This window comes from Amblyomma mixtum, chromosome 7 (assembly GCF_055824585.1).
Source record: "Amblyomma mixtum isolate Tamu chromosome 7, ASM5582458v1, whole genome shotgun sequence".
In the NCBI taxonomy this organism is placed as follows: domain Eukaryota; kingdom Metazoa; phylum Arthropoda; class Arachnida; order Ixodida; family Ixodidae; genus Amblyomma; species Amblyomma mixtum.
Window position 1 is genome coordinate 8,371,532 of NC_143018.1, and position 19,841 is coordinate 8,391,372.

General features: G+C 48.1%; 3 protein-coding genes across 5 annotated transcripts in view; 1 reads left to right on the forward strand and 2 right to left on the reverse strand.

Annotated features, from left to right (window-relative positions):
* LOC149334897 (zinc finger protein PLAGL2-like) lies at positions 1–7,032 on the reverse strand. The gene is made up of 2 exons (XM_089551550.1): positions 6,974–7,032; positions 1–5,609 (listed from the first exon to the last, which is right to left on the reverse strand). The coding sequence occupies exon 2, from the start codon at positions 5,592–5,594 to the stop codon at positions 4,794–4,796; it is 801 nt and encodes a 266-aa protein (XP_089407676.1). The 5' UTR covers positions 5,595–5,609; positions 6,974–7,032; the 3' UTR covers positions 1–4,793.
* Positions 4,909–17,903, forward strand: LOC149334898 (coiled-coil-helix-coiled-coil-helix domain-containing protein 7). 2 transcript variants are annotated; one of them, XM_089551551.1, is made up of 3 exons: positions 4,909–7,478; positions 7,586–7,684; positions 10,925–17,903. In XM_089551551.1, the coding sequence occupies exons 1-3, from the start codon at positions 7,404–7,406 to the stop codon at positions 11,051–11,053; spliced, it is 303 nt and encodes a 100-aa protein (XP_089407677.1). In that variant the 5' UTR covers positions 4,909–7,403; the 3' UTR covers positions 11,054–17,903. The 2 variants fall into 2 exon arrangements, with proteins under 2 accessions (XP_089407677.1, XP_089407678.1); XM_089551552.1 differs by lacking the exon at positions 10,925–17,903 and adding an exon at positions 8,491–9,327 and having other exon boundaries at positions 6,131–7,478.
* Positions 8,607–19,841, reverse strand: part of LOC149334899 (dystrobrevin alpha-like) — a 23,129-nt gene continuing 11,894 nt past the window's right edge. For both annotated transcript variants that reach the window (XM_089551548.1, XM_089551549.1), the window contains 7 exons: positions 18,906–19,072; positions 18,380–18,504; positions 15,649–15,834; positions 15,393–15,591; positions 12,738–12,981; positions 10,869–10,957; positions 8,607–8,757 (listed from right to left, as the gene is read on the reverse strand). In XM_089551548.1, the coding sequence (XP_089407674.1) occupies positions 8,632–8,757; positions 10,869–10,957; positions 12,738–12,981; positions 15,393–15,591; positions 15,649–15,834; positions 18,380–18,504; positions 18,906–19,072 (1,136 nt within the window). In that variant the 3' untranslated portion in view covers positions 8,607–8,631. The remainder of the gene's footprint in view (positions 8,758–10,868; positions 10,958–12,737; positions 12,982–15,392; positions 15,592–15,648; positions 15,835–18,379; positions 18,505–18,905; positions 19,073–19,841) is intronic.

A 19,841-nucleotide genomic window follows, 5' to 3' on the forward strand; every position in this document is an offset into this window, starting at 1 on the left:
TTTACTTTGATTGGGATATGTTTATTGTAAATCGAAAAACGAACATGACACACCGGGACTACAACAATTGAGGTACGAGCAAAATAGGAAGGCACTTGTGAGCATGCTTGAAGGCCAGCCCCAGTTGCCACGAGTGGCAGCAGCCTGGGGGTGACTAGGGGGTGCCCTTTGCTCTACGACGGCTCAGGTACATCTGCAGTCAGCCAAGAAGGGCTGCACTAATAGCCCTGTGCACAGCAGAGGTGTGTGCAGCAACTTCAGCTGCACTCTTTCATAACAGCTGCATAAAAAAAGCCTGTATCTGGTGAACAGTGCACTAGTCATGCAATGGGCAGGTTGCCAATTACATGTTGGTAGCTTTACAGAGGTGCCAAACTATGTGCAATTTGATTTTATATCATAGTGCATTTTTGATGCCATATGGCTTTATTAATCATGCTAGTGTAACTGCCTATTTATGAAGTTCATTTTGAGATTATGCTGAATTTGGAGATATTACAACCTGCGTATATTCCTTCAGTGATCAGGGTTAAAAGGTGGGCACACTTAGGGTAATTAAGATTTTTTCCACTTGAAACCTGCAGATGGGAAAGCCCTATGTAACCTGAATGTGTTTCTCACTACAGTGCTGCGTAGAGGAGCATGAAGATTCTGCCATTGCACAGAGGCTGTGTTGGGCCGATTTGCATTGCACTGGTAAGACCTGAGAAGGGAACAATACTATAGAATTTCTCTGCAGCAATCATGCTTGGAACATCCAGGGAGCATTTGTCATATGGAACCAGCACCACTTGAACACACCTGAGTGTTTCAATGCTCTGTTCAGTAGTCACTTGGTAGGCATCTAAACCAGGGCAATAGACACACCTGATTGTAGCCTTCCACATCATGATGCACCCAGCATATCTCTCTTGCAGACACCCACATGTGGCTAAAGCAGATGGCACTGGAAAGCTGCTTTCTTGCTTGCTGCCACTGAGAAGCCTTGAAAAATACGTTAAGACCAGAGGCCAAATGTTAAACTGTACAGCATCTCCTTCAAAAAAACTTAATGCCCTTACTTGCAAGTTGTTGCGCACTGCAGAGGTTTGTTGGCACAGTCAAGCATAAAGTAACCACTGTCGCATGTAACGCTTGATGGGAGCCTTTTTCTTTTTTTGGTGAGGGTTGGGATGGGGAGCGGTTTGAAGGAACTCGCAAATATTTGTGACAACATCTACGACTACTTGCTCGTCTTGGTGCTTGAAATGGGAGTATTGATACCTTGTGTTTTATGCCAAGGTTATAGGTAAATAAATGCCATAAGCAGCCAAGAAGTACTGTTGATCACTCCACATCCAAGAAGGCATTTAACCCGATTGTGATAATCTCCACATGATAATGAAGTTGCTGGATACACTGTTGCTAGCATACACATGGTAACAAAGAAGAGGTTAGTAAAGGGCCTTGTGACATATAGCTATTACAGAGTTTTCATATCTCATTCTTTGTTTCCACAGTGCAGGATGTGGCATTGCATTGGTGTCCATAAGAGCATCGATATCTTAACTGAGAAATGATCATTTCAGTGGACCTTGGCAAGGGACACACGGAAGAAAAATATATTTTCCTGCTAATTCCTCAATGCTAGATACACGAATTTTAAAAACGCAGACAGTGCCCCTTTGTCATGACAACTTTGTTGCCTATGAAACAAGGTTCGGATGAGCACTAGAACCAAATGAGAGCATTATGAGTGACACTAATGCCTGCCGCACAGCTGCAACTAGTGAGAGCACAGCAAAGAAACAAAAAAAGCCAATGCACAAGAAGTGAAAACAACGGAATGAGTGACAGAGTGGGTGAGAAAGGCAACGCAAACTTTCATACACAGAACTGCAAGCACGTCTCAAGACACCTGAGCTACTAAATGGCATGCCGCTGTTGCAAAAGGTAGTGATGAATGCATCAAGGGCTACCCTGGTGATGCTAGCCAATTACTTGGAAGCTTCCATTGTATGTGCAGAATCACGCAACTGATTGGCAGAGGCCAACATCCTTGCCTAGTGGGTGAAGACTGACCCTTTCATCTTCCAATATTTTGAATTTGTCAAGCTCAGTAACTTCTGCCTCCATGCACTGGCCTTTGGAACACTCAAGGAATTCCTAGGGCGCTTTCAAATCAAAAAGTGCGCGAGTGACAGAGGCAAGTTTGTATGAATCAAACTGTTCAGGTCCTTCAAACATAAGCATGCGAGTGTCTCCATGAGCAAAGAACTTCATGCAAGCTTCATGCAGGAACATGTTCAAGAGTTCAGGTACTACTGATGTACTCCAAGCATCAACAGACATATTAATGCACTGAATACTTCAGTGTTGAATCATATGCAATGCGCTTATTAAAGGGATCTACAACTGACGAAAATTTGTTGTTAGATTAGGAACAAAATGAAAACGCCTTGTCTTATACTGGCAGACCTGAACATTCTAGTACAGATAAAATGGGCATTTATAGTTATAATTTGGCATTGAATTTTGCATAAAAGAATCTGAAGAGACATTTCAATGTGGAATCTTGCCATTGTCAATGTATTGAACACTGTGACCAGGTCTCGGTAAAATGTGACTTTAGGTCATGAAATGGATAATTTTTTTTTTTTTCAAGAAGTTTATATTCAACTGGAGGTTACACTCTCTTTTGAGTTTTCTTACTATACAAAAAAATATAGGAGGAAGAATGGCACTCCTTTTGCACTGCTTGGCACTGCAGAGCTGAGGTGCTTTGAGGAGTAGCTATCAAATGTCGCTCAAGTGTTTTGCACCTATAGCGCAGTTCATTAAAATCGTTGGCGAGGTGTATGTCAGTGTGCCATAACTGCTGTGCATATGAAAATGCAAGTTAAAGCTACACTACGCTCCACTCGCTGTCAGCTGGGGTCACACTGGTTCCTGGTTCTTCACTTTTGCAAACATGCAATCAACATTGCATTCACAGATCATTTTCCAGCACCGGGGTACATAAAAACGAGCATATTCAATGACAGAAAAATTCTCTGTAAAAATTCTACACATTTCCAACAGAATTGTTGTGGAATAGTCAGGTAGCAATGTTGCCAATGTCGCACAAATGACATAGGCCTAGTGTTATCTATATTCAGGTACTGCAGGAAAGCAAAAATCACACGGAGCGCCGCAGTGACTGCTACTACACACACGTTGAGCAGACCACCTTGCTTTAACAAGAACAAAGTCAACAAAAATAAAAACAGTCGAAACCCATATACGCTTCTATCTCGATACCTGAGTGAGCCACAGGCAAGCCCTCCTTGGCTATGAGGAGCTGCAGGAAAGGCACGATAAATGAACACATCACTGGTCTCAAAAAAGGGAGGCACCGGAGTTTCACCGGGAGTTCTTCGCAGAGGCAGACCTCTGCTAGAGGTAGTTCAACATTGATGTAAACATATAATATGCAAGTGTATATAAGGCAACATATATGGCTATAAAAAAGGCCTGTAAAAAACGTGTGTAAAAAATGCTACTGAGTAAAACAGGTACATGTTCTGAACACATTGAAGTGCCTGAATGCCGCGCTGGCCAATGCTTTTGAGGCTGCTGCACACCAATACTAGCTCTATGCTCACCGGTATATTCAGGTACATGCGAAATAAACTGCCTCACTACTGACTGGTGTACAACACAGACAATTGCTCCGATGGCACTAAATATTGCCCTCAGGCTGCACAGCACAGGTGGTTTTTCTTTCTGGGTTGCACTATAAACTGCACCAAGCATTCAGGCACCAAAGTGATGCCCTTTGTTCGGACATACTGAAAGGCAATGACAACTGACGGCCAGTCTGCCAGGCCAATTCAGCACTCCAGGTTTTGGCTGTCTTCCACGCTGACTTGCTTGCGTTAGGTTAATGGCACTGGACTCCAGCAGGAACTGCTTGGAATGCTGCATCATAGTTGCATGTACTTGGACTGTGCGGTGGAAAGCATTTTTTGCATCCTCATTCACGGTTTTCAATAACACAAAGCTGCCTATTTACACAAGCATAGCTACGAATGAGTTTGTGTAAGTTGCATACCAGAAAAAATAGGAAAAGGTTCCGTAATCTGGCAGCTGATTGCCTGCATTCTGTCACCCCGAAACTGTAAAGGGAGCATGGTTGCATCCAGCAAATATTAGAGATCAACTGAAGCACCATTATCAATCCTGCATCTTAATTGCGGGCCTAAAGATGAAAAGGAAACCCTTTTACAGACGTGCAAAGGTCTGTCTTTAGAGAGCAGTGTTAGCAAGGTGCATTTGCAAGTACTTTTGAGACTGGGCAATTTGCAAAGCACGGCTGAATTAATGCTCTAATAGCCAAAGACCATCACATGGAGCTGCATGAGCTCAGCTTGTAAGCTTATGATCCAGGTGTTTTGCCGTGCCTCATAGTTTGATTTTTTCAAAGCTGTCAGCGTTTTGTGTGTCTAGGCTAACATAGACTAACAACTATTTTTTCGAACTAGCATAAAGTTTCGACACCTTTGCAAACTGAAATAATTTGGGGCGGAGGCAGCAACCAATAGCCCAAGTACAATCACCACAGCAAGTTGTAAAAATGTGACTAAGTAGGTGCTGTTAAGACACCTACGGATGCCTCGCGAACTGCACTCTAGCCACAGGTACTGTGACGCAGCGTACTACTTCTAATCTGATCCACTGAAATTTCATTTCGCAGCCAAACCAACATGACAGCCAGACCCCAGTTGTCAATGCTTTCCAGCGGGGAAAGGAAATAAGCGGAAGCGGCCACGCTTCTACTGGAAGGCCTGGCTGAAGTGCGGCAGCGGCGGTGGCGGCACTGCTGCTACGGGGGCGCCACAGTAGCTGGCCGTCAGCAGCAGCGTTGTCGGGTTGGCCTGCGGCGCGGGCGGCGGCGGCGGCGGGCGATGATGCGACGGCGGCTCCTCGGGCGCAATGGCGGCGGCCGGAGGCGCGGGAGCGAAGGCGGCCGTCCAGGCGGCAGCGGTGGCTCCTCCCTGGCCGTTGTGCGTCTTCTTGGTGTGTCGCACCAGGTGGTCCTTGCGGCCGAACTTCTGCGGACAGAACTGGCACTGGAAGTTGCGCTGGCCCGTGTGCACCACCAGGTGCCGCTTGACGTCCTTGCGCGTGAAGAAGGAGCGCTCGCAGCGGTCGCACTTGAAGCGCCGCTCGGTGGGCGGCTTGACGAGCCGCGACGAGGCGCCGGAGTGCACCTTGAGGTGCAGCAGCACGTCCTCGCGGCGCGCGAACGCGGCGCCGCACAGCCGGCAGACGGGGTCGCCGGCCTCGGCCGCGTGCAGGGCCGAGTGCTTGCGGAACGAGAGCGCCGAACTGTACTTCTTGCCGCAGAGGGCGCACGTGTGTAGCGCCTTGTTCGGGTCGTGCACCTGCTGGTGGGTCTTGAGGTGGTCCTTTCGGTGGAATCGGCGCTCGCACGACGGGCACTGAAAGGGCCGCTCGCCGCCGTGGATGAGCGCGTGCCGCAGCAGCTTGAACTTGGAGCTAAAGAGGCGGCCGCAGCCCGCCGTCGGGCAGCGATACTGGCGGCCCCCCGCCGGCCAGCTCTCGTCCCTCATGCCATCGGCGGCCGCCTGCGAGAAGACACGATAGCTTCCACTCCTACACGAGCAAGGCGCGAAACTTGAGCAAAGACGTGGGTACAGAGCGGTTCGGATTGTTTGAAATGGAAACCTTAGCGTCGTCATCATCAGCCTCACTACGCCCACTGCACGGCAATGGCCTCTCCCATTTCTCTCCAATTAACGCTGTCCTTTGCCAGTTGCGCTTAATCGCATCCGCCCACCTAACTTTCTGCCACCCCCTACTACGCTTGACGTCTCTTGGAATCCACTCCATTACTCTTAAGGACAAATGGTTATTTTCCCAAGCCCATTTCTTCCTCTTGATTTCGACTAGGATGCATTAGGTGTAAGTGCATGTAAACCGAAAATACCGCGAGTGAATCGCTGCGACCAAACCGTCCGTTCAAAATCCGCGCCGTACCCTACGTCCGAAAAAGCGAAAGCCGACAAAGGCGTCTTCTGTTCTCACGCTCAACACCATATTCTATAATCACACTAATAAATATTTCGTACGATATTTATTGCCACAGCACGTATGAAATAGTCAAAATACAGCAGCGTTGCCCGCCAGCAGCTGCGCGGAAATCTAGCGCCTATCACACTGCGCATGCGCGTCGCGGCTCCGCACATCCGGTAAACGGCGACTTCCGGCGAGCCGAAGTCAAGCACAAAGATTTGGTGTTCAAAGTGGTAACTAGGCCATGCCCCAAATACGCATTTCAACACGTGCGCGGATTTGCCGGCGCGACCACGAGTGCAGCGAAGGCGTGCGGTGGGAATGAAACCTCGTGACAGTGTACGCGGCCAGTTACTCAATGCTTAAGCAGTGCTAATCTTCACTTGTAAAACCCACGCGGATCGGTGTTCAACGGGTTAAACACCTCGCCCCTAAAAGTTGATTCCGTAAGTCCGCCTAGGTGGCGAGTGATGCCGCTAATCGGAAGCGGTTTTCGAACTGTTTTAGTGTGCATCAGCGCAGTATCATTACCATGTGCACCCGTGGACTGTGCGTGCTCGCAATCAGCCGTCAGTATGAGTCCTGCCTGTTGCGGGCTGCTAGACACGTGCAAACTACTCGCGGGATTCTCGCGATTCTCGAGAGGCGTGACCGTGACGTGCTTGCGGTTTTCGAGATTTCCCCAAGCTGCGATGCAAACAGCACTTAGTAGACTGCTATTACTGTTGCGTTTAGAAACATTATCGCATGCATTCGCAGCGCGTGTAGCCCTAACTCCTGCTGTTAAGAAAACCTTGCGTAGCCCCTACATTTCGCAGAGCAGCTTGCTAACCGGGATTTTACAGCGCTCGTCATGGGAAGCAGGCGCTACAACTTTTATTGTGATGACAAACCAATAAAACGAAATCGTACGCACCGAGCGTTGAGCCACTGCCCTTGAAACGTTGGGCGAGCAGTGCGCCGTGCAGAGCACGCTGCGGCTGCTGGACAAGCAATTTTATTTTTTGCGCCTCGTAATTTAATGCTGGTGCCTACGTTTGCTTGATGATTTTTTCTCGCAATTTTTATGGTCATTGATCGCAGTCTTCAAATCACACGAACGACTAAATGCAAATTTCAGTTCAAGAGGTCGCCGTAAGCGCCGTGGAAATAAAAATGGCGCTGTCGGCATGATACCGTGCGCCGAGGTATGCCGGCAGGTTGTGTTAGTTAAAAATCACCTGTGGTGTACCGTTGCTTGATCAGTGCACCTTCATTTGGCGAAGTTTATTGAAGGTTGGGGTAGCAACCCACTGTAAAGTTGCACATCAACTTGATGCTTGCGCGGTGTCACCTCTGCTGGTTGGATGGCCGGGACGTCGCTGAGGACGCAGTCCAGGGAAAATGCGGCCGAGCAAACGAAAAATAATCCGTGTCACAAGGTGAGACAATGCGAAATTTTGCAGTGATGCCCTTACAATGGGACAGTTGATGTCATCGTTCCGCAGCGGCCTGTTACTAGCAACACATTTGCATTGTCCTACCGCAGGAGCAACAGTTGAGTATGAAGTGTCTGGAAGATAATGCATACGACTACGACAAATGCCAGCACTACTTCGATAACTTCAAAGCCTGCAAAGGCTTTTGGGTGAGTTGTGTTCGCTTTGATACTGCTGTTGGGCTGTACCCCTAAATTTTTGTTGGGATCGGCGAATGCACTCGAAACTTGTCCAGGTCAAGCTTCAGCTGCAGCTTTGCTTTGGCAGAACTTCGCATTATTAACCGCAAGCAACTCCGTATTGCACAGATTTTGTCCACGTATGACATACATACGTTTCGTAGCGTATTAACTGTTCGGTCTTTGCAGTGCGTGCAAGTTCTCGCAGCCCTCAGGGCCCGAAAATAAGTTTTATGCGTGCTGCATAGACAAACATGGCTTTAAGCAATCAAATGATCAAATGACTTCGTCTGAGACTGTCGTGTTTATCTCTACCAATTTTTTTTACTCGCATCTCAGTTAGCTTCGGTAAGAAAAAGGCAGTACTTTCTGAAGTAGGACACTCTGGCGGTCGTGTTGGTTTATTTAAAGCGAACAAGTAAAACTGCACAAAGATGACGGGACAAAAGGCACACATAAGCATAGACAAGGCACTTAGCTTATGTCTGTGCTTATGTGTGCCTTGCGTCTTGTTCTTTTTGCGCAGTTTTACTTGTTCGATTACTTTCTGCACAGAAGCGCAGCAAATACAACACTAATGCAGGACTTGAGAGCTATCCTGTTCTCACTTTACGTTCTGTTGTGCTAAATGTACTTTAGTGAACTTATCCAAATGACCCAGTGTCACTCTTTTTGCTTGACCAAAAAATACGCACATTAGTAACCTATCTCTCGTATGGCATTGACCTGCAGAATGCAGTACATCTGAGATGGCTGTATGTTCTGAATGCTTTCAGGTGGGTGTCATGAGAGACAGGCGTCGAAAGGGCATAAAACCCGCACTCCCACCTCCTGAAGAGCGCGAAGCCATCAAAGCAGAACACCTCAAGCGGCAATCACACGAGACATGACAGCTGGGCAGTTCATTTATTGGTGGCCTAGCGGTTGACCCAACGGTGCACGGTCTCCTCCCAGTCAGTGTTGGTTGCCTCCTCTTCGTCTTCTGTGCGGACGTAGCTGTCATCGTCAGTGGTTCCTGGCTGGAGGCAGCTAGGTGACAGCTCCTGTAGGAAACAGTAAACACGTTGGAACTTGCAGCCAAACAGGTGGAGCTGTAAAACAGCAGAAGTGCTTTGCAAGACATCCATGTTCCATAGGCAATTGAGTGGACACAATACAGATTGAGAGTTGATGTTACTGACCTTACCTACAAGGAATGTGTTATGCGTGCTAGGCAGCTCACTTGGCATGGTCTCTCGGCAAGTATCGGCAGTGGACATCCCATCCTGATTGAAGGGGCTACCCATACGGCTTTTCATTTCCGTAACACCGTCCACACACTGCGTTAACTGGACACACACACCCGTGTTGATGCCAATTTCCCATATTTTTTTTTTATTTTTCAATGAGAGTATGAACAGCTGAGAGCAAAAATAACTTAAATACCTCCCAAAAAATTAAAAACGAGCATACAAAAGCACAACATCGAATCTCTCAAAATATGTAAGTAGCTTTACTCAGTGCCTGAATGCTGATCATCAGATGATCGTACAAGACAAAACGACCAACCTTTCAACTCAGCTTCAAGATCTAGTCTTCAACTCTGAATTAAAGGAAACTGTGGAATTTTTTGATCTTCAGTCTTCATTCATAATCTACAATGGAGTGCACTCATCACTGAAATCACCTTACTCTCAGCCAAGTCATGATCAAGGACATTTTTGTCATTCAAGTTTTCATTTAAAGCATATGCTTGGAATTGGGCTGAACTACCATATTTACACGTATATAATGCAAGGGCAGAGTTTGAGACCTCGCGAAAAATAAAAAATATATATTACGATTGTAACGCGATCTTGGCCTTTTTCAAGGCAACCACAGCCAAGGGACTGGAAAAAAAAAAACAGATGGCCTGAGAAACATTGGAGGGGACAGTTAAGCTCCACTTTAAGACATGACTCCATAGTGTTAGCAGGTCCCTTCAGCAGCCCGGGGTCCCCTTTGCATATCACTTCGCAGACATAGACACTGTTCTTTCACCATCTCATTACTTAACCAACCCCCAAGAGTACATTGCGATAGTATTGGAGATCCCTCCTGCGCAAGTACTCCCTCTCTGTCGCCTAGGACCTGCCTACATGTCCATATATGCAGAATAAGTCATTCTCTGCAATCATAGATCACAGGGAGTCCTCATACCACTCCTGGTGCAGCGGCTAAGCGATGCATAACTGCCCCAGAAACTGGCTGTTTCAAACGTAGTCACCAGTGGGGCTGCGAGACCCAGGTTGCTCTCTCCGAGCAACTTCTTGCGACCAATCATTAATTTACCTGCCACAGTGGGTAGTTTTCTCACAACCGGTGGGCAAGCTGTGATGATGTCACACTGCCTAGTTGGCAGGTGTGCCACCTACTTTCTTGCTCATGACGCCGCGGCTGTATTTTCTACAGAACAGAAGCCTTAACGCTCTCGCGTTATAGTCGTGCAAATACGGTAACATCCATCTCACGATCTTCTGAAATTTCACTTCATAAGTATATAAGTTAAGTTCGTAAGTAAAGTCCTTTAGCTCGCTTGTGGCGTTGTGAAGCTACTGGTTTTAGTTTTCCAAGTTTTTCACGCGGCAGTGTGCGAACAGTCGTCAAGTCGCAGTAAATGAGCCATTGTATTAGGCACTTGACCATTTCCGACCTTGCACCATACTGCACAATGTTGCCCTGGCTAAATGTCCATGTGCCTGATGCTAATTTCTGCTGGGGCCCAACAAAGTGCATGACTGCAGTAGTCACCATACCTCCAAGTGTAGCCAACAATTTTAGACGGCCCCTGGCTAGCACTGCAGTCATTGCGGTTATTAAGGGTTTCTCTCATTTCAGCCTCATCTCCTTTAGAATGCATTAATGATATGCTGGCAGATATGCTCTCCTTTCCTCTTGGGCAAGGGTGCCGGCAAATGATGGCATACTGGCAGTGACAAACGGGTCTGCGTGCTAGTGACTTGAAAAGATGGCACGGTTTTAGCCAAAGACTTCACTAAGGTGGGTCAGGGTCCGTTTGGGCTGCTCCACAACACCTCTAAACACAAGCCGAAGAGATCTCAAAGAAATCATTCGGGCATAATAAGAACATGCAGAAAAAAGGCATCTCTTCCTTGCTTCTCAATGTGCTAGTTACCTGAGGACTTGCATCAGGACAACCGTTGTGCTGTCTCCCCTCGCTTTCTGCGCCAGGCTGGGATGCCTCTTCCTCTTCAGAGCCCACACCTGCACAAGCAAGCACCTACAACTGCAGTCTGGTGCAACCAACAATCCACTAAGGTGTCACTGATCACCACCAGCCTGGCCAAATCCACTGCATAATCAAGAGCTGACCAGTGGTGACTGGAAAGCAGCTACAAGAGTGCGAGATCATGCAACTAGCATTACAACACTGAAGATTTTCTGAACAGAAAGGACACGAGCTTACACAGTGTTTCATACGTAAGCTTGCACTGCACTCTGCCAATGGCTACACGTATACATACAAAAAGAAAGGTGCACAGGTGATAAGAATTTCCATACCAACCATTTTTTGACCATGGTTTAACAGAACTCAATTTCATTAATCTTAGAATTTGGCAAACTGCAATCACCTTGCACGATGGTGTAAAGTCCAAATGTTTGATACAGAAAAATAACATGCGGGAAAGGAAATTTCTCTGAATGTCGTTTACAGGAAGGCCGCGAGTGAGAGCCTAATCCAACTCTATCAAACATGCACAAAAACAGAAAGAAGTGCAGAAAAATGAACATATCAATGCGGCTTACAAAAACTTACTCACTGTGTGTGCAAAGTAGATGTACACCAAGTGCTAGGTGTGCGTGAATGAACTTACCACTCGTGTCTGTTTTGTACTGGAATTTAACATTCAGAGTGAAAAGTGACCTGATTTTTTTTCTTTCTCAGTTTATACCACAAATAGTGCAGCTTTTCTGCCACGGAAAGACCATTCCCCATACACAACACCAACCCCTTTGCCCATGTTTGCACAAATCCACCGATCAGAAACCCTTCACAGTGGCTCAGTGGCTTTGGCATTCAGTTGCTGATCGCAAGATGGCTGATCCCAAGGTAATGTAAATTAATCGAGGGCCCTCAACTCTGGCGTGCTTAACAGTCCGTGTGTCGGTTGAGGATGTTAAAACTGCACACTCAACTGAGCAGACTCTGACATGTACTGGTCTGAACACCGGACCACGAGTGTCTACGCAGTAATCAGCGCTCAATAACTAGTCGGGTCTCACTAACGGGTCCCGAAACTAGACTCGGAGACCTTGGACCCAGTCCCACAACAGTACAGTGAGATTTTTACCCACCACAAGCTAAATCTGCGAAGCTACGCACATTGCATTACACTACATGAGCTTGCCAAAGCATGCAGGCTGCCCCGAAAAAATTTGACGGGACACTTAAGCTCTGCCCTAAGAGATGACGCGATAGCGTAATGGGTTAATTCTCATATATGCAGAATGTCATCTTTACGTTTATAGATCCTTGGGAATCCTCATACCCCTCCTGATGCAGTGGTGCAGTGATTAGGCGATGCACCACTGCCCTGCGATGGCAGGTGCTCCCAGCAGTGGGCCTTGTGCGGCTCAGGTTGATCTTCCCGAGCAAACAATCATAATTTAACTGCCACCTGCTAGAGTGGCCAGGTTGTGATGGCACTGCAAGGTCATGTGGCCTAGGTGGCCCACCTGCTTCCTAGATTGCTCTCTGAGCACCACTACCTGATAGAGTCATGCTTATGATTTTTCGCTCACAACGCCAACGACGGATTTTTCTGGACAACGAGGCCTTTAACATCATCACATTAAAATCCCCAAACCACAGCTTAGGCAATGGGAGGCTGTGCTGTTCAGCTCAACCCTAGAGGACAAAAGATAGCTGGTTCAGCAGGCGCAGAAAACAGCTAAGACTGTAGGAGCCGTGAACTAAAAGCCCCTCAGAGGCGCAAAGCTTTATATTGCCCAAAATGTCACCATCGCTGGCGTGGGCAATTACCTGAATGAAGTTCGCGCACAAGGGAGGACATGGCATGGGTGACTGAATCGGCAGCCACGAGCAAGTGGTCACGCAGCTGCCGGCCCTCAGGTGTTCGGCCAAAGGCCAGCTGCACGTCCGCACCGAGGCCTACCAGGCTGTCTGGAGTCTGCAAATGCGCGGCCACGATGGGCGGCCGCTCCGGTGGAGATGCCGTGGATCGTGGTGAGCTGCCGGGCGTCGACCGGGGACTCCGCTGGTGATTCTGTACAAAGCAGGCCCAGGTGGAGGCACTGTCCTGGCCACTTTGTGCCCATTGTCTCCTTTATTCATCTACGCTTTTCACAGCAGTGCCTAAGGACTCTCAATTCCCTAGAAAAAGTCAAAATCTGAGATGTACAGGTGCACACATAAGTTTTCAGAACACAGGAAAGGCGAGAAAAACTTAATTTCTTCAAAGTCCAAGCACTACGCCCCCTGCAGGGCAAAGGCCTCTCCCATGTCTCTCCAATTAGCCCTGTCCTTCACCAGCTGCGGCCACCGTATCTCCGCAAACTTCTTAATCTCATCCGCCCACCTAACTTACTGCCTCCCCCTGCTACGCTTGCCTTCTCTAGGAATCCACTCCGTTGCCCTTAAGGACCAGCGGTTATCTTGCCGAGACGAGTGGCTGAAATCAACTTGAAACATTCGCAGTACTACTATAACATGCCTGAGAGTGTGATTTTCACTCCTCTGCACCATGACGCCAGAAGGCCATGTGGCTTAGGTAGCCCACCTGGTTGCTTCTCCAGAGATGTTTTGCTTGCAATGCCAATGATGCTGACACCGACTTTATGCACAACGGAAGGCTTAATGCTATCACATTAAAACAGTGGGTGCACACAGATGCAGTCACTGCCAACAAAGAACCATCTCTACTACACTGAAAGATATTTGAGCACACTTGCTTCCACGTGTGCAGGCAGCCCAAGAATCTGCCGCGAGGGGAACGCATCATCATTACGTCCATGCGAGAGGAACTCAGAGGAATGGCTAAGGGTCCTAACTTTCTGAGGCGGCAAATTTTCAATTCCGCAAACTGGAAACAAAGAAACAGCAAAATTCCGCGCGAAACATCAAATAATGCTTCAGGATGAACCTCATGTTTATGCTCGAAACCAAGGTATGACCAAGTGCGAATTACCCAGAGCTCTCCAAGGTAGTAAAGCGAGCTTCGCCACCAGGCTCGAGAGTCAACAGGAGAAGTGAGCTTTTCATTATCCTAAGGGCAAAGCATGCGGCTTGGAAGTACAAAGGAAAAGGTGGCCAAGGATGCGAAAGGGAAGCGGTACAGACCGTCAAAAAAGAGATGTCACTGAAAGGTTGAGGCGAGTAGAGAAAGCAAAGGGGTAGTGGGCGCAGGACTAGAAACTCAAAACACCTAATAGCGATGTTAGCGGCTGCTGCTGCATGGGAGGCTGTGTGCATTATCGACGTGCACATACGAAGTGTTGCTTCTGAAAGAATGTCAGATGTATCCGCTGATTCCAAATTTCAGTGTGCCGTCCAAATTTTCTGTGGGGACCTTCGACTATGGTTGGCCTGGACCATTTGGGATTGCATTATAACCGTAATAATAATTTTTTTTTTAATTCTCCCGAGTTCTCAAACTCAGCCTTCGCATTTTATCTGTGTAAATAAGGTAAAATGGTCAATTTTTCATCTTACTGTCATTGCTACTGATGTCCTTAAGAAATAGCCTCAAAAAAAAAGAGAATGTGACTGCTAACACACAATTCTGCGAAAAAAAGAAACTGAGGTGACATTTAAGTGTGACATGCTAAAAGTTGCCTATATATGCAGAATTGGTCACTCTCTACTTCACATTCATATGCCCCTGGGAGTCCTCATACCACTCCCGGTGCATTGGTGCAGCAGTTAAGCAATGTGCCACTGCTGTACGATGGCAGGTGCTGCCGCCGGTGGGGCTTGTGCTGCCCAGGTTGCTCTTCCCGAGGAATCAATCATTAATTGAACTGCCTCCTGCCATGGTGGGCAGTTTGCTCACAATCCACTGGGGCAGGTTCCGACGCCGCCGCAAGGTCGCGTGACGTAGGTGGCCCACCTGCCTCCAAGGTTGCTTCTCTCGGGATTTTATTGTGTAAGCAATATTGTGACAGGTTTCAGCACTACAGCTGAAGCAGCGCCGCTGCCGAGTGGAGGAGCATAAAATGCGTTCGCTCGCTTGCCGGCTCCGTCGTTATGCCGCCTGATAGACGGAAAGGGAGGCTGCGTCGGCTTGACGAAGCCAGGAAACGACAACGGGCTTCGGAGACAGATTAAGAATGCGAACAGCGCCTTGCTAAGCGGCGCGCTCAAGACGCTGCTAGATGGGCGCATCGTGTCTCTGTCGAAACCGAATCGTCTACAACCGGTGATGATCCCGAATGGAACGCTATGAATGCTTACACAACCTACCAGGTTTAACCAAAGCTAAACCCCAGCAAATTTTTTCGTGGATTTTTCGCCCACAGTCAACGACTCCAATATCGGATTTTCTGTGACACGAGCGCCTAAACGCTATCGCGTCAAAATGCTTCCATCCACGATTTTTCATGGGAAACTAGTGGCCTTAGGAGTGACTCTGTTTGAAGGCCAGTCCCTGTCGAGGCCCACGGCGGAGACAAGACGTGCCTTGAGCATCTTCATGAGGGCCTCCAGCTGGAGCATCAGGTCCCTGCGGCTGTCCTGCAGCTGGGCCAGGTGTGCCTCCAGGTGGGCCTTGCGCTGCCGCAGGGCCTGCAGCTCCCCGACCAGCGCGGGGCTGCCGGCACGCATCGACTCCTCCCGCTCCTGCTGCTGCCGCAGGCGCACGATCTGGCCCATCATCTCCCTGCCACCAGAAGAGACGCTGTTAGTCCGCCAATTTTCAGTGCAACAGTTCGTTCACCTGTTCTTGGCCTCCAGCTGGGCCAGCAGCTCCCTCTGTCGCAGTGTGTCCGTTGACCCTGCTGGCCGCTGGGCGAGGCGTGCTGCGTAGCGGGCGATGAGCCGGTGCTCCTCATCTTGTCCGCTGTCCATGGGCGGACCCACCAGGGACGGCAGGCCATTGTGGCTGGCTGCTGGAGACGGGGGCCTGCACAAACATTGCACACAGTCAGTCAGTGGAATGCCACATGCAAGAGGCACCACTGAAAGTAGCTCACTGACCCCCTTTTTTTTTTAACGCGATGTTGATTGCCTCGGGGCATAAAACGGTATGTAATGATAGATGAGGATGCCTAAATAAATGAATAAAGGTTCGCTGATCTAATGAAATCGAGCAGTGAACGATGATGAGGTCCTTGTGTCCAAGCGGTGTATGAAGCACTACTGCCGGGCGAAAGACCTGCTGCCACCAGGTGCCGAATTTTTGTCGGCTTCAACGCCGGGCAAACCCACAGCAGGTGGTGAATGTCGGCCTCAAGATTTTGGTTCTTTCAGACTGGACACCCGGGGCGGGGAAATACACCTTCGAATTGCGGCCACTTAGGGCAACCGGAGTTAGAGCAACCCTGACCCGGATCCTCCAAAGCACAACCTCCTCTGCACGGGTAAGACCACGGGGGAGGGTTATCGCACACGGAGGGATTAGAGCACGTGTGCGGCGCCGGAGGTGTTCCTTTTTGGTTAAAAGGAGGGCGGTGTCATCCAGTGTTAGGACTTTAGGCGAAGACGAAGTTGGGGTCACAAGATGGGTCGCAGAATCTGCACGGCTTTGCGAACTCAGGAGGTCTCGTGGGACCCACTGAATTCGGATTGGCTGCGGGATGCGTGCCATGAGACGGTGGATGTCCTGACAAATGCTTGGGGTGTGACTGACACGTCGCAATAGGCGTATGATGTGAAGGGCGTCGGAGCGGATGACAATGCAAACCGTAGGTAGTAGGGGAACAGCGACCACTGAGCAAAGTGCCCCTTGAACGGTATGCATCTCCGCACAGAAGGAGGAAGGAGGTTCTGGGAAGCGAAACCTGGACCTGTACTTGGAATTCAGTGTTAGGACTGCGTTGTGGCAAAGCCGTCTGCTACAGCAGAGTTGCAAGCAGCCAAGGGAGGGTGCTAGTGCATTTTTCAGTAGCAAAAATAAACACAGGAGGGCGTGAGGTGCATGACAGCGTGGGTAAGGATGGAGCGGACAGAAAGGCTGTTGGCGTTGTGTGTTGCGTCACCGTTCAAGCATGACAGTGGCAATGGCGGTGCTGTGGAGAAGTGAGTGTGCATGCTCCACAAGGTGCTCGAAAGCACGTGAATGGCATCAGTACCCTTGCACCTGCCATTTCGAACCATTTCTGACTAAGAGTTTCCCAGAATGCCATCATCACAGTGCACCGAATACACCTCAGAGAGAGAGAGATTAATTTACTTTAAGATTTTGGTTTGCGGCCTAATGGAAGTAAGGAAGGTAGGGCAGGGCAAGGTGCGAAACACTATGGAAGCCTCACAAGACCACATTTCATATGGTGAACACTGTAGAGGCAAACATGCCTGGCTAAACACCAATAAATGGTTTCTGAATTTTAACGCAAGTGTGGGACAGAACTGAACAGGCATGCAGAAGCAAAAATAACAACAGCAAGTGATCTGCTATATGAGATAAGAAAGAAAAAAATAAAGATAGCTTAAAGCACAGCCCATACCTTTCAACAATGGATTATTGTGAATACTTGTAACGAATTGCGGTGCCAAAGTCGAAGTAGCACTTTGGTGGTAATGACTAGATGTTCTGCATTTCCTTAAGAATAAAATGTTTTGTGCAAATTTCAAGAAAATTTCATGGCACACATGGCATGTGAGCTGTAGGAAGAAATTCCTACAGCTCACAATCTCTGTTTCACAGCACACACTGCACATGAGCAAAAGTGCAAAGAATGCACGGCATCTTCCCCAACAGCAGAACGTGAGCGCCAACTATCTGCTTGGATCAGAACATCAGTCTTTAAAGCACAAACTTGGGGCAAGTGCTCTCTGCCGGACTTAGGCACTCCATCACACCAAAGTAGGCAGGCCACTCCGCATCTGCCGTAGAATTTACAGTTACATTCTACCTCCACATGACTAGATGGGCCAACCAGGCATGTTCAGGCAAGTGTCGCAACTAAAATGGCAGCACCTGTCTTCACATCTTCTTCTGCACCCCACTTCCTCCACATGTAGGATATTATGCACTTTTAGTGGTAGTGCTAGTACAGTGGTGAGCAGCCTTGTCTAGAGCGCTCGGGCGGTGCACTTCCTTGCAAACAAATCCAGATTTTGTGGCAGCCTCTAGGGTCCAGCTGCAACGCTTGCACGGAAGTAGCGCCAGATAGCCTCGTAAACAAAGCAGGCACGAAAACTTTGCCCTGTAATGAGGGGCTGCTCTCTAATTTCGGTTTTTGTTACCAAGTGCCCACTGCTCAAGCGCTCTAGACAAGGCTGCTCACCACTGTACTAGACGTTTATTGCTAAGTTATGGCAAGAGAGCGAAGCTGCCATTTTGCTGGCACTCCCAAGCAGCAGGTTGCCATGGTGCCAATACAAATGTGCCTTTAGTACTTGAAATGTGTTTTACTGACACCACCAGCCATTGTTCAGTGCTGCTCTGTCAAAGTGCCTACCAGTAAAATGCACCTGTGGCACGTAAAAGGGCAAGTGATGCTCACACAATATGTGCCAAATCCAAGGTGTGCTCCTCCTCAGGAAAATGTGGCAATGGTCGACCTGGCCGCTCGGGAACGCATCGGAATGACTTGCGTAGGGAGTGCCCAAGCTGCTTGCTAGCCGATTTCTGCGCAAAAGAACGTGCAAAACATCAGCATTTCTTAATTCTGCTGACGTGTCTGAACTGAAAACAGCAAGACATTTATTTGACCTTTCACCTGCCTTCAGTAAGCCAACAAAAACCGAAGAGCAAGTTGGATACTGCATGCAGAAACTCCTCAGACTTGGCACAAAGAGTCAAACTCAGTGTGTCATAAGCAGCCCATCCATGTCAACCCGACACAAGTATGGATGCACCTAGGAGACCTCCCCAATCATTTCTATTCAACCGTGCTTACATTTCTTATGCTGATAGCACACACTAAAACGCAGCAGTCCTGCTCACAGCCTAGCTTTTTCTCTGCAACACCTGTTTTCTTCTTAATTGATAAACAATGCAGCCAAAGTGTGCCCAAGAAGGACACTCACATAGACAGCGTATTCCTTCATCTCGTGCTGGTTGGTGTGGGAGCCTGAGGTGCGTCCTCGCCAAAAGCAGTCCTGGCACAGCTGATAATTGTAGCACCGCTGGCACTTGTACCGGAAGCCCAGGAACGAGTCCCGGTTGCAGCCATCACACTGCACTGGGTGCAGCACTGCAGCAAATGCAACGAGCAGTGTCACTGCACTGCCATATGTATGCATGCTACTAAACTTGCTGCACATGCTTGTGAGTGCTACATACTTTCTACACATGCGTACGCATGCTGTGGATATACCGGGTGTTCCAGCTAAATGTAACCAAACTTTTAAAAAAGGCGAAGTGTCCTAGTCCAGTGAAACCAACTGAGGGTTGTTCATAGTCGCCTGGCTTAGTCTTGAGTATTTTTTTCGCTCTTCAAAGTTAATTAATTAGTTAAGTTTAATTAGCTAACATTTTAATTATTGACTTCAGGAAGAAAGTGTCAATGCAAACGTTTAAGATCACCTCGAAATACCGCTAGTAGTGCTGTTTCCGTCAAGTTTACGATTTACGTAGCTTCATTTATTGGGCTTAAAAGAAAGTTGTCATGTGACCAGCTGCTCGCTCACTTCTCTGCCCCAATGTGCACCCAAAGTCTCATTGAGGAGAGGACTTCAGAAAAAATGGATTTTATTTAGGCGCGTCTTGGGACGTTGAAGTGGCAGAGTTGTCATGTGGAAGCTTTTTCTTATTGTGCGGGTTATGGTTAAAGGCCGGTAAAAAAACTACTTTACGTAAATATTACTTTGCTGCAAATGTCTCAGTAATCTGTTTCTCAAAGCGATGTACAACTTTTCCATTGACACTTTGTTCCTCAGGTCAATAATTAAAAAGTTAGTTAATTAAGCTCGACTAAATAGTCAACCTTGAAGAACAAAAAAAAACACTGCAGACTAGGTCAT